The 14,667-nt window shown below is 39.8% G+C and overlaps 1 protein-coding gene across 1 annotated transcript; it reads left to right on the forward strand.

Moving 5' to 3' along the window:
• The first annotated feature begins 68 nt into the window (after positions 1-68).
• TBCC (tubulin folding cofactor C) lies at positions 69-2,479 on the forward strand. The gene has a single exon (XM_023503989.2). It carries the CDS (start codon positions 227-229, stop codon positions 1,295-1,297), a length of 1,071 nt encoding a protein of 356 aa, XP_023359757.2. The 5' UTR covers positions 69-226; the 3' UTR covers positions 1,298-2,479.
• Positions 2,480-14,667: the final 12,188 nt, after the last annotated feature.

A 14,667-nucleotide genomic window follows, 5' to 3' on the forward strand; every position in this document is an offset into this window, starting at 1 on the left:
TCCTCCCTACTGGCACGCTCCCTCCCACTCCTCTCCGCCGTCTCAAAGAGGCGGGGGTAGGGCGTAGCAGCGAACCAATAAAAAGAGAGAATGAGGCAAGGGCTGCGGCGTCGCCCACGTGAGCCAATGAGAGGGCACCTTAGTGAGGGGGCCCCCGGAGCGCGTGTCTAGCCAGAGACGGGAAGGGACAGAGAAAGGGTCAGAGACTTATTGAGAGGAGGGGGTGATGGAGCCTGCGGACGCTGCGCCTGCAGCCCCGTCCCCCACCTCAGCCGTTCCTGCGGACATGCCGGCGGCTAACGGGGACACGGGCGGGCCCCAGTGGGGTCCGGGCCTGGCCCTGGTGCCCGAGCGGCTCCAGAAGCGCGAACAAGAGCGGCTGCTGGAGGTGGAGCGGCGAAAGCAGGAACGGCAGAACCAGACCGTGGAGGAGGAGAAGAGCGACTTCTTCGCGGCCGCCTTCGGCCGCGAGCGGGAGGCAGTGGAGCGGCTGCTAGAGTGCGCGGAGCCCGCGCGGCTGAACGAGGCGGCCTCGCGGCTGCAGGCTCTCCAGAAGCTGCTCAACGACGCCGTGCTCTACCTGGCGCCTTACGACGTGCGGCTTGGCCAGGAGACGCTGGCGCGGCTGCAAGGGACCCTGGCGGAGCGGCGCCAGGAGCTGCAGCCCAAGAAGCGCTTCGCCTTCAAGTCCCGCCGGAAGGACGCGGGCAGCCCGAGCCCCGGTCCCGCGGCCGCCGCCCCGCCGCCGCCCCAGCAGCCGCCTTCCGAATCTCTGCCGCCGGCCGCGGTCTCCGTCCCCTCCGGCGCTGGCTTCTCCAACCTAGAGTCGCAGAGCCTGGAGATGCGGGCCGAGGAGCTGCACCAGCGCGACATCCTCCTGACCGGACTGACGGACTGCACCATCCGGCTGTACGGGAACCCCAACACGCTGCGGCTGACCAAGGCCCGCGGCTGCACGGTACTCTGCGGCCCCGTTTCCACCTCGGTGTTCCTGGACGACTGCGTCGGCTGCGTCCTGGCCGTGGCCTGTCAGCAGCTCCGCACGCACAGCACCCGCGACACCCGCATCTTCCTGCAGGTGACCAGCCGCGCCATCGTGGAGGACTGCAGCGGCGTCCGGTTTGCCCCGTACTCCTGGAGCTACCCGGGCATCGACCAGGACTTCGAGGGGTCCGGGCTGGACAGAAGCAAGAACAACTGGAGGGATGTGGACGACTTCAATTGGTTGGCCCGAGGTGCGGCCTCCCCTAACTGGAGTATTCTTCCAGAATCGGAGCGGATCGTGCAGTGGGATTGATAATGTCGCGGGCGCCCCCAGTTAAATGACTGTTTACAACTAAATGACGCCACAATGCACCTGTTCCTAACACTTGCACTTTATTACACGTTTTCGGTGTCTTAATAACGCCTATCGCGAGGATTCTCTGCTGTACATTTCATTGCAAATAGCTCACGTTTAAACAGTGTAATAGTACCTCTGGTGATGATGGGTGATTTTAAGAATAGAGCCATCTGTTTTCTTCTAGCCTTTTATTGATGGCTAGATGGTGAGAATTGGCTACATTGGGACGAATAAAAATGAAAAGGGTCACGAGTGTGCGTTCCTTTAATTGTTTTTAATACCCTATGGAATTTCACTGATTGCTAGTTAGGATGGAAAAGCGGTAGTTTTGATGCCCTTTGGAATACCAAGTACAGAAAAGCAATGAGGTCACTTGAGTTGATGGCTATTGAATTATTTTGTAGGCCAGCTCAGTTTCCTGTTTCAGGGTTGCTTTACTGTGCTATTTAATGGGTGGGTGTGCCTATGTGTCTTCAGCATTTATATTTGTTTAGGGTTCTGGAATATGGTTGTAGAATCCAGCTCTACCCCTGAGTTTGCAGTTTTCCTCCAGAGTTCTAGCATTGAGCTCGTCTAACAACTTCCCTGTGATTTGTTAAGAATTTGGAGGGGGGGAGCCTCGATCAACAACTTTGGGTGCCTGCAGCAGAATTATTTTGTGAAGGTAAATTGTTAGACTTTTTAGGAATTACTTTTACATGAAGAAGATTGAGACAAATACCAAATAAATCTTTTATTTTTTTTTTAAATCTGTTTTCCATTTTTCTTTTTTTCCCTCATTTTTCTTAGAGGATAACTAACATCTACAAGTTCTTAAATGTACAGACATGCTTTTTTGAAATTTTATAGAAGAAACAGTCTTACTCGGTTTGAAATAAATTCTCACAAGGCGTGCATTTTATTTATACATTGTGTAATTTGTTACTAGATTTAAAAAAAAATCTAAGTCACACTAATTGTCTTTCAAAATTTGATTAAGTAGTTTGTAGTTAAGTTTGCAGTTCTTCCAGGTTGGGTTAAGTACAATCCTGTACAAATGCTGTAGCAGCTTAAGAAGTAATATTAATAGAAAATGAAGTGCAACTTCATGTGATGCAACTTGCTGTGTTTTTTAATTAAAGTTTTTTATTTACAAAACATGCATGGATAATTTTTCAACACTGACCCTTGCAAAACTTTTGTTCTAAATTTTCCTCTCCTTCCCCCACCCCATTCCCTAGATGGCAGGCGATCCAATACATGTTAAATATGTTAAAATATATGTTAAATCCAATATGTGTATACATATTTATACAATTAACTTGCACAAGAAAAATCGGATTGATGAGAAAAAAAATACAAGCAAACATCAACAGAAAGTAGAAATTCTATTTGTATTCCACACTCTATTCCCACAGTCCTCTCTCTGGGTGTATATGGCTCTTTTCATCACTGAACAATTGGAACTGGTTTCAATCATGTCATTGTTGAAGAGAGCCACATCCTTCAGACTTGATCATCATACAATCTTGCTGCTATGTATGATGTGGTTCTGCTCATTTCAGTTAGCATCAGTTCATGTCTCTCTAGGCCTCTCTGAAATCATACTGCTGTTCATTTCTTATAGAACACTAGTACTCCATAACATTCATATACCATAACTTATTCAGCCATTCCCCAACTGATGGGCATCCACTCCAGTTTTCCACTTTTTTCCAGTTTCCAGTTTTTTGCCACTACAAAAAGGACTGCCACAAACATTTGTGCACATATGGGTCCCTTCCCTCCTTTAAGATTTTTTGGGGGTACAGGTCCAGTAGAAACACTAATGGGTCAAAGAGTTTACACAGTTTGATAACTTTTTGAGCATAGTTCCAAATGTGCAACTTGTTTTATAAAGTAAATGGTGGATATTAAAAATTTCCTCAGTGGGTGCCCCCCACTGCTGTACTAGTATTTAGGAAAAGTAAAATTTAATTTTTAAAAATGGTTCAAATGGGTCACATTTACATACTCAGGCTTAACACAACTTAGTGTCCTTTTCTGTGAAATGAGCTTAATAATACATCACAAAGCTGTTAAGATCAAATGAAATAATTTTTGTAAAATGCCTGGCACATAATATACACTATATAAATATTTTAATTCACAATTATTACATAGCACTCTAAACTTTACATGTATTTCTCACAATAAACCATATCAGGCAAGGTTTGTGTCCCATTTTTACTAATGAAGAAAAATACTCAGGTTTTTTTTTACATTTTATTCTTTTGATTAAATGTATTCATTTCCACATGTATTCCTTTCCCAAAGAGCCATCCCTTGTGACAAAGAAAAGAAAGATAAAACAGCAACATTGAAGTCTATGAGAATATTCAATGTCATGTGCATTCTCCTTACTGCAAAATAGGTAGCATTTGCATTTTCCCTCTTTTTGGGGAATTGAATATAATCATATAAATTTATATGATTATATATAGTTTTCCTGGTTAATTTTACACAAGAAGGTTTCAAGTCAGCAAAGGTTGAGGTGGGGATTTTTTGATTGAAAACAGTTTTCTTTTCAGTACAGGCAAGAGAAAATAGTTTTCCTGCATTATAAATAGCCTCTATTGATTTTTCCTGCTTTGTCTTCCTCTGACTAATTTTTCCTCCACACAAATGCCAAAGTATTGAGCTTATCATGTCACAACCATATACATTCTATAGATAAGGCATTTAAAAACTTTAGAATTATATTCCAGCCTACCAAGTTGTACTTGCATTCTATTCTATCTTGATTTTCTCTGGCCTTGCTGTCTCCCATTCTTTGAATACATTTTCCTCAGCTTCCTTCAAAGATCAACTCAGGTGCTATTTCTTATAGGAAACCTTTCTAATCAGTGCTCTTAAATTATCCTGTATTTATGAATGAATGAAAAAGCAATAGGTATTTATTCTGTGTTAAGCACTGAGAATTCAAATTGGAAAAGTAATACAGTATGTACTTTCAGGAATTTGTGCTATATCTGGGAGATACCACATGTAAACATTCAGAAGAAAAACCTGTAAGGTCCCTAAGGGTTAAGTAACAAGGTAGATAGCAAGTGACAAGTTGCCCTAACAAATGTGTATAGATGAACAGAACAAATTCTCACACTGGTCACATCCAAAAATGTATGTTGAATGTTGTATCTTGGGAATGTTGACTCTCCAGTCGTGTTAACATCAATCCTCTGGTTAAACTCTTAAAAGCTCAACTCGGGTACTTTCTCCATAAAGCTTTCATTGATCTAAGCACGAATGCATCAAGAAATGTAATCTCCTCTGAACTCTGATATCACTCTCTTCTGGGTATTTACTGTGTTTTGATTCACACAATAGTGTATATCTGCACATTTTCTTTGTTAAGCTGTACAATCTTTAAAAGTAGGAATTATACCACATTTATCTTTGTTCCCTTCAACTCTTCTCATGAGCCTGTCACCCTCTTACCTTCCATTGGCTTTGCCCTATCTGCCAACAAAGGTACGTAGCGACAATCCTTTAAAAATTGTTTGCTTTTTGCCAATAAGGGTTTTTTTCTTCTAACAGATATACCTTATTTTTATATGCATTTAATAGAATAATACAAATACTATCTTAGTTTTATGTGTATCATTTTATTTATATATTTAATTTTTAATTTAAATTTTAAATTATATTTTATTTATTCAATCATCAAAAATCTCTTTTTGGGGAATTGAATATAATCATATAATTGTTAATTTATATGATTATATATAGTTTTCCTGGTTAATCTTAAACAGGAAGATTTCAAAGTCAGCAAAAAGGTGAGGATTTTTTGATTCAAAACAGTGTTTTTTTTTTCAGTAGAGACAAGATTTGTCTTCCTTTCCCACCCCACCCCCACTTCCCCAGTTGAAAAAGCAAGAAAAACAAAACCTGTGTTACAAATATGTCTAATTAAGGAAAACAAATTCCTGAGTTGTCCATGTTTAAAATATATATATATACATCTGCACTTTGAGTTCATCACCTTTTAGAAGTGAGAGGCATGTTTCATACTGAGAAATCATGTTGAGTCATTGTGTTGAGCAGAATTCCTAAATTTTTAAAAATCGTTTGTCTTTATCATATTACATAAATTGCTTTCCTTATTCTGCTCACTTTATTGTGTATCAGTTCATACAAATAATTTCTTTTTAATTTTTTTTTTATTGAAGCTTTTTATTTTTCAAAACACATACATGGACAATTCTTCAACACTAGCCCTTGCAAAATCCTGTGTTCCAATTCCCACCCCTCCTTTCCTCCATACCCTCCCCTAGATGGCAAGTAGTCCGACATATGTTAAACATTGTAGAAATATATGTTAAATCCAATATATGTATACATATTTATACAATTATCATGCTGCACAAGAAAAAAAGAGAAGCAAAAAAAAAATGCAAGCAAACAATAATAAAAGAGTGAAAATGCTATGTTGTGAACCACATTAAATTTCCACAGTCTCTCTCTTCCTTCTCCACAGTCTACTTAGCCATGTAGATGGCTCTCTTCATAATTGAACAATTGGAACTGGTTTGAATCATCTCACTGTTGAAGACAGCCACGTTCATCAGAATTGATCATCACATAATCTTGTTATTGCCATGTATGATCTCCTGGTCCTGCTCATTTCACTTTGCATCAGTTCATGCAAGGCTCTCCAGGCCTCTCTGAAATTATCCTGTTGATCGTTTTTTATAGAACAATAATATTTCATAAAATTTATAGGTCATAATTTATTCAGCCATTCTCCAACTGATGGGCATCCATTCAATTTCCAGTTTCTTGCCACTACAAAAAGGGATCCCACTAACATCTTTGCACATATGGGTCCCTTTCCCTCCTTTAAAGTCTCTTTGGGATATAAGCCCAGTAGAAACACTGTTGGGTCAAAGGGTATGCACAGTTTGATAACTTTTTGAGCATAATTCCAAATTGGTCTCCAGAATCATTAGATCTGTTCACAGTTCCACCAACAATGCATCAGTGTCCCAGTTTTCCCACATCCCCTCTAACATTTGTCATTATCTTTTCCCGTCACCTTAGCCAATCTGAGAGGTGTGTAGTGTAATATTCTCTTCTCTAAAATATATTGTTCTTGATGCTGAGTGAAATGAGCAGGACCAGGAGATCATTATATACTTCAACAACAATACTAGATGATGACCAGTTCTGATGGATCAGGCCATCCTCAGCAACGAGATCAACCAAATCATTTCTAATGGAGCAGTAATGAACTGAACTAGTTATGCCCAGAAAAAGAACTCTGGGAGATGCCTAAAAACCATTACATTGAATTCCTAATCCCTATATTTATGCACACCTGCATTTTTGATTTCCTTCACAAGCTAATTGTACAATATTTCAGAGTCCTATTTTTTCTGTACAGCAAAATAACGGTTTGGTCATGTATACTTATTGTGTATCTAAGTTATATTTGAATATATTTAACATCTACTGGTCATCCTGCCATCTAGGGGAGGGGGTGGGGGGGTAAAAGGTGAAAAATTGGAACAAGAGGTTTGGCAATTGTTAATGCTGTAAAGTTACCCATGTATATATCCTGTAAATAAAAGGCTATTAAATAAAATAAAATAAAATATATTGTTCTCTGGGAGCAGATTTCTTGGGGGGCTTCGGGGAGCAGCCTTAGTTTCAGTTCTGAGTAATAATCACCTCAAATGCAGCCAGGGATTAAAGTCCAAATCCTTTATTGTGTCCTTCAAAGTCTTGAGCTTCAGCCTCTAGCTCCCTCTGAGTGTCTCCAGCTAGCACAAAGGTGGAATATGGAATGAATCTGTCTCCGCCTCTGACAGTGGGCTTGTGTTCTCTGACTTGTGAATCTCCTGGCGTCAATCCTGGTTGAGGCTCCTAGCTTATATATGCTCTCTTAAAGATGTGAATCTTGTGGAACTGTAGTAAGTACTAAGTACATCTAGAGAACTGTTAAGCATCCTGCTAAACAACCATTATCTCTATCAATTCCACTATTTTAGCACCTTGTAAGAATTCTAACACTGTAGTGGTGCCTCAGAGTTGTCTTAATTTGCATTTCTCTGATCAATAATGATTTGGACCACTCTTTCATATGAGTAGAATTAGTTTCAATTTCATCATCTGAAAATTGTCTGTTCATATCCTTTGCCCATTTATCAAATGAAGAATGGCTTGAATTCTTATAAATTTGAGTCAATTCTCTCTATATTTTAGAAATGAGGCCTTTATCAGAATCTTTGAATGTAAAAATGTTTTCCCAGTTTATTTTTCCCCTTCTAATCTTGTCTGCATCAGTTTTGTTTGTACAAAACCCTTTTAAATTAATATAATCAAAATTATCTAATTTTTGTTCAATAATGAACTCCAGTTCTTCTTTGGCCACAAATTCAGAAGTCTTCTATTTCATTTAAAGGTACATTTCTTCTATAGAACTATATTCAGTTCCACAGAGTTTTCATTTGGGGGTTTCTTTGAGGCACTTATTTCTATTTATACTTTCCCTTCTGGTTTTGGGCAGTTTTTTTTTATTTTTGTGCGAATATAATATCTATGCTCTTTTTAGGAGGTCATAGCTTTCAGGTAGTCTACTGATTCTTAAATCATCTTTCCTTGATCTCTTTTTTAGGCTATTTGTTTTTGCTGTGAGATACCTTACAGTTTCTTCTATTTTTGGGGGGTGGCTTTTGCCTTTGTTTTAATATTTCTTAGTGTATCATGGAATCATTAGCCTCTTTCTATTTTGGCCATAATAATATTCAGGTTTATTTGTGACTTAGGCAAAGTTTTGTACTTCTTGTTCTAAGCTATTAATTATTTTTCTTCCATAACTCATTTTTTCACCAATTTTCCCTCTAGTGAAATTATTCATTTATTAAACAAACAAAAAAATATTTTTTAAAACTCTCTTTAGACTCTTGCTTTATCTTGTGCCTAACCTATGTTTTTCTTTCAGGCTTTTCTTGTAACTATTTGGAGTTATTCTCTTTTGGGGGATTTGTATTTTGAGGTAACAAAAATCTGTTTATAATGGTATTTTTTTTTTTTAATTTCTTTGTTTTGCTCTTTGCACATTCTTCTTCGAACCTACTTCCTACCTTCTTAATTTAGACTTGAGATTAGGGTGAGGCTCTTTGCACTTCTGGAAGGAAGGTCTGGGCTAGTCCTGTTGTTGCTTTCTTGGGGGTACTGAGTGTTGTATTATTCCAAACTCTCAGGGATAGCTCAGTCTGGGAATTCACAAGCTTTCAGCGCTTCCAAAGTTCCCCCTGTTCTATGCTCTGCAAGTTTCTGACCTAGGTTTGGGACTGAAAAATATTCCTACAGGCCGTTTTTTAATGGAAGTTTCAGTAGACTTCTGCTAGATTCAATCACTATTAGCCAGCTGAAAAATTCTTGTTGGGTTCAGATCAAAAGAGCTGCAAGCTTCATTTTGGTCTCAGATTCCTGCCCTTGTTATTCCTCTGAAAGTTCAAATTGAGGTTAGGGCTAAAACCCTAAAACCAGTTTCTATTCTGATTTCAGGATCAGTGCCACATAGATGCTGCTCATATTTGAACTTGGTTTTTGCTCTATACACAGCCTAGAGATTGCAGCCATTCTTTATCCCAGAATGTAACCCTTGGGTGATATGGACTTCTCTCTTTTCCTGTCAGGAAGAAACCCCTCTGGCTGTTATTAGATATAATCAATTTCCAGACTATCCTATTTGTATAGAATGATTTTGATAATGGATGTAACTCTTTTATTAACCTCCTCCCAAAGTGCATCCCCTCAACCTCTGTGCATCTTTAAAACAACCTTTGAGAGATTGATTAGCACATCTTTAGACAGGTCTGTGATCTGGTCTTCCAGATGCATTTCTTCTGGTTCCCTGATTACTCCCTCTGAGTTCTCATCTTTACTTCCTTAGTTTCCCTTAGAAATCCCCAAGGCTGAATTTCCCCTATAAAAGATCTGGTTATAGCTATGCCCAGAAAAAGAACTCTGGGAGATGACTAAAAACCATTACATTGAATTCCCAATCCCTATATTTATGCACACCTGCATTTTTGATTTCCTTCACAAGCTAATTGTACAGTATTTCAGAGTCTGATTCTTTTTGTACAGCAAAATAACGTTTTGGTCATGTATACTTATTGTGTATCTAACTTATATTTTAATGTATTTAACATCTACTGGTCATCCTGCCATCTAGGGGAGGGGGTGGGGGGGTAAGAGGTGAAAAATTGGAACAAGAGGTTTGGCAATTGTTAATGCTGTAAAGTTAAAAGGCTATTAAATAAAAAAAAAAAAAAAAAGAAAAAAGATCTGGTTATGATGAAGATCTTTGCTAAGTTCTTTTCAGGACTATAACACTACACTCTTTATTTCCCTCATAGTTCCTTCCCTTTAATGGCAGCTTTCTCCTCACTCTAGTTAACTCTGGTTAATCTAACTTGCTAGTCAATGGCTTATTTCCACCTCACAGTGTATTCTCCTTGTTAATTGTGAATTCTGGAGAACATGTCTTTTTCTTTGCTAACTATATGCTCTCCCAACTTTATTTTATATTTGTCATTCCTGGTGCCTATTTTACTTCTTATTTTTGCCTGTAACATTTTCCCTTAAATAAACCCACCTTTTGGCAATGAGAATGGCCATTGTGAATTTGTCACGTTTATTTCAAACTAGGAATTGGCTCCCTTGACATAGGGACAGGTATCCTCCTTAGTCTGTCATAAAGATATGACCTGAAACTGGATAGTAAGCAACAGAGCTGCCAGTTTGCACCTGCTCTTGTGCCTTTCACACTTTTAGGAACCTCTTGCTGGATCTGGGATTTTTTTGTCCTGGTGTACATCCCCTTAATGCTGGAATGGCAGTTTCTTCCATATATTCATCTCCTGTATCCACAGATCTCTCTTTCTGTCTTGCTGTGTTGACCTGGGATGATAATAACTCCTTGGGAATTTTTCTTGAATTTCCAGAGCAGCATTCAGTCTGGTTTTCTAGATGTTTGGAGATATTGTTAGGAAGAAACTTCCTGTATTTCTCATTACCCCAATCTTTTGGCTCCTCCTCTTTGATGTTAGGGAAGTGTTGGATTAGGGTCAAAGAAGAGAAGGGAGAATGTTTAAGAGATGTTGTGAAGGTCACTCTGCAGACTTTGATATGGTGGGGGGTGAATGATAGTAAGGAATTCAAATTATGGAATCAGTTGATAGTGGAGAGAATTGTTTGAGTAGAATAATGGGGAAAGAAGTCAGAATTGCAAAGGCTTAAGGGTTTTTGACCAATGCATGGTAATGAATGTAGACTCTCACTCCTCTAAGGAGCTCACGGGGAGAGAGCACTAGAGGAATATCAAGCAAGCTGAGACCAGAGCAGCAGAGGCTCCCAGTTTAGTAGTTCATTTATGGTATCAGTAGAGGACATTGGAGACTCTCTCATCAGGTGGGTAGCAAGAAACAGGATGTTTCTCCTTGTTTATTTCTTAGCTTACAAAGGTCTTCCACTGCATCCAGTTCAGACTGAATGTAAATAGCAATTATTTCTATTTTAGCCAGAGACTCTGAAGTCTTCTCCTTCCAGATTGATTTTTCTTTTTACTAGATAAAAGAGGCTATTTTTTGCCTCAATTCTTATCCAATCTTAATCCTTGAATGGGTGTGACCTCAGTCAAACTGAGGCCTGTTGAAGACCTTAACTTAAAAAAGGAAAAGGTCTCCCTTTGCATCAGGGCCATCTCCAGTCCTCCTGTTCTCTATCTGGCCCCTGGACCCAGATGGCTCTGAAGGGAAAGTGAGGGAGGGGACCTCGCACAGTCAGCCCTCCCTCAAATCCAATTAACTTGTTTGTCATAGCATCATCTCCCTGATGTCATGGTCCTCTTTGAGAAGGAAGAATAAACAACAACTGCAATAGCAGTAATAGATGAATCTGTTTGCCTCAAGTCTCTTTCTAATCCATTCTCCATTTATCCACTAAAGTGATTTTTTTTTTTTTTGCAAGGTATTAGGATTAAATGGCTTGCTCAAAGGTCACAGTTAATAAGTGTCAAGTATTAGAAGGTGGATTTGAACTCAGATCATCTTGACTCCAGGGTCAGTGCTAAGTGATTTTCTTAAAGTGTAGATCTAAATGAATCACTCCCCTACTCAATAATCTCAAGTGGTTCCCTCTTGCCTTAAAGAGCAAGTATAAAATACTTATTCAGCAGATAAAGCACTTCATAATCTAGTCCCCTCCTGCCTTTTCAGTCTTTTTACACCCTTACTTCTCAGTAATGTATTCTTCAATTCAGCAACACTGGCCTCTGAATATTCCACAAACAAGACTTTCATTTCTCTAATTAATAGTGATTTGGAGCACTTTTCATATAGCTGTTTATTATTTGGATTTTTTCCTTTAAGAACTGTCTGTTCTTTCCTTTTGATATGACCTATGATGTGGGGTTTGTCACCAAATGATGGCAGGTACCAAAAGTTGGGGTATAGTCATATGAAGAATTCACAATGGCCATTCTCTTTGGCAAAACATAGATTTATTTAGGGAAATATGTTTACAGCCAAAATGAAGGGATATAATAGACACCAGGAATGGTAAATAGGAAATAGAGCTGGGAAAGCATATGAAAGTTCCTCAGGGGAACTCATAATTACCCAGTAAAAAGAGAGCACCCCATGAGGTTGGTTTGTTCTTAGCTGACTGGCTAAATCCTTAAAGGGACTCAGCACCCTAAAAGTTAGCTTTAAGGAGGAGAAGTAGGGTTGGGAAGCATAGTAGAGTTAGGGGGAGATATCACATGGCATGGGGGAAATGGAAGGGGAAGGGGGAAAAACATTACAAGACAGAGTGTCATGGTGGGCTGACCCAAAGGAAAGTAGCAGCCATGAGATGGCCCACAAGTATATTTTATTTATTTTATTTTATTAATAAATAATTATAACTTTTTATTGACAGAACCCATGCCTGGGTAATTTTTTTTACAACATTATCCCTTGAACTCACTTCTGTTCCAACTTTTCCCCTCCCTCCCTCCACCCCCTCCCCCAGGTGGCAAACAGTTCTATACATGTTAAATATGTCACAGTATATCCTAGATACAATATATGTGTGCAGAACCAAACAGTTCTCTTGTTGCACAGGAAGAGTTGGATTCAGAAGGTAAAAATAACCTGGGAAGAAAAATTAAAATGCAAACAGTTTATATTTACATACTTTCTTTGGGTGTAGCTGCTTCTGTCCATCATTGATCAATTGAAACCGAGTTAGACCTTCTTTGTCAAAGAAATCCACTTCCATCAGAATACATCCTCATACAGTATCATTGTTGAGATATATAATGATCTCCTGGTTCTGCTCATTTCACTCAGCATCAGTTCATATAAGTCTCTCCAAGTCTCTCTGTATTCATCTTGCTGGTCATTTCTTACAGAGCAATAATATTCCATAACATTCATATACTACAATTTACCCAACCATTCTCCAGTTGATGGGCAGCCACTCTGCTTCCATCTTCTAGCCACTACAAACAGGGCTGCCACAAACATTCTTGCACATACAGGTCCCTTTCCCTTCTTTATGATCTCTTTGGGATATAAGCCCAGTAGTAACACCGCTGGATCAAAGATTATGCACAGTTTGATAACTTTTTGGACATAATTCCAGATTGCTCTCCAGAATGGTTGGATTCGTTCACAACTCCACCAACAATGCATCAGTGTCCCAGTTTTCCTGCATCCCCTCCAGCATTTGTCATCCACAAATATATTTTACAGGAAAAATTCAACCTCAGGGACATGACTTGGATTTCTGACAGGTAGGGCAAGATGAGACTGCTGGAGACCTCTACAGAGGGTGGGTCTCAGGAGTTTGACATAACTGGATTTCAGACTGGACCACCTCCCTAACAGGTGGGACCATGGAACTAAACTACTCTATCAGATTAGATTCTTCTGCTTGCTTGCCACTGGGATCAATTCTTTAATTTCTCTTGGTCCAAAATATTCAATAATATTCAAGACTTCCTCACTTTGATCATTGTTAGGGAATGGCTGTTATTTTTATAACCTTTAACTTGTGGATGGCTGAAGCTGAACAGAGCAGGCTAGAGACAGGAGAGTCAGGAAGCAAACAGAAGTTTAATTTCAAAATGAGACAAACAGCTTGCAAGCAGGGACACATGTGCCAGAGTCCCGTCCCTAATGGGGGGGGGGGGGCCCACTTCAGTGTGGCTGAACCTTGGTTTATATACTTGTGATTAGACAGAGTCAAACAGTGTATTGTCGCAATAGTAGTGAGGTTCCACAGCAACAGTAAGGCACAACAGCAATCGTTTGGCAAGGTGGTCTGGTGACAAAAAGGCTGTTCCTAGAGGGGTTTCATGCCTGGGCTTGTTGTTGCCCAAGCTTAGAGACCATCGGCTCCAGAAGGTGAGCCTAAAGGATTGTTGTTATACCAAGCTTAGGGCACAGCTTGCTTGCTGGAAAAAAAGAAGGGTCTCTTCTGTTCTTGATATTTTCCCCTTCTGGCCAATAAAGGAGAGGCCAGTTGAGTTAAAATGAAATGTTGCTCAAGGTGGGGGTGGACGGTTAGTTCTTTAAGGAGACCCAGGTATCATTGCTGGCCATTATTTGCAGAGAAGGCTAAGAAGGTAGAGGGAGAAAATGACAACACGTGCTTGAATGAGGGCTTTGGTGGTTGGGCACATAACCAAAGGGAAAAGGAGATTGCTTCTGGACGAAGCCCAGGAGCTTGTAGCTAGGAGCAATGCCCAACAGCAACCGTGAGACCATGAGAATGTGACACATTCAGGAGAGCTTCCAGAGAATGAGACGGGAAGAATTAGAGATATGACACCTAGTGGGAAACAGCAGAGGTACAACAGCCCACAAGAGAGAACAGTGTAATGACATCTTCAGAGATGGGGAATACGCCCACAGAAGTACTTAAAGATGTGAAATAATTTGCCCAGGTGATAAGCAATACTTTGGCTGGCCAGAACATCTTGACCTTAGGAGTTACTCTGACAATGCAAATCCGAGGCATATAGCGGTCCTACAAAGTTGATTTACTTCCTGGCGTAGGTTATTAAAAAATTTTTTTAGGATGTTATTAAGGAGTACTTAGGAGTATTTGTTTTTAAAACATTTGTGGTAGAGAAAATAAATAGCTATCTTATCCTGTATCCATTCTCTAATTCTCTATTGGACCCTTCTGAGAAGTTTTTTAAAAATCTCTTTTGGGGAGATCATAGACACAAACTTTTTTGTGGATATTTTTCTTAGAGTTCCAGTGAGGAGGCAGTGAACCAAAAAGTGTGGGTAAAAGCCTAA

The sequence above is a fragment of the Sarcophilus harrisii genome, chromosome 4 (genome assembly GCF_902635505.1).
Source record: "Sarcophilus harrisii chromosome 4, mSarHar1.11, whole genome shotgun sequence".
Lineage (NCBI taxonomy): Eukaryota > Metazoa > Chordata > Mammalia > Dasyuromorphia > Dasyuridae > Sarcophilus > Sarcophilus harrisii.

Coding starts and splice junctions, on each gene's coding strand:
- TBCC (XM_023503989.2), top strand. CDS start 227: ATGGAGCCTGCGGACGCTGCGCCTGCAGCCCCGTCCCCCACCTCAGCC.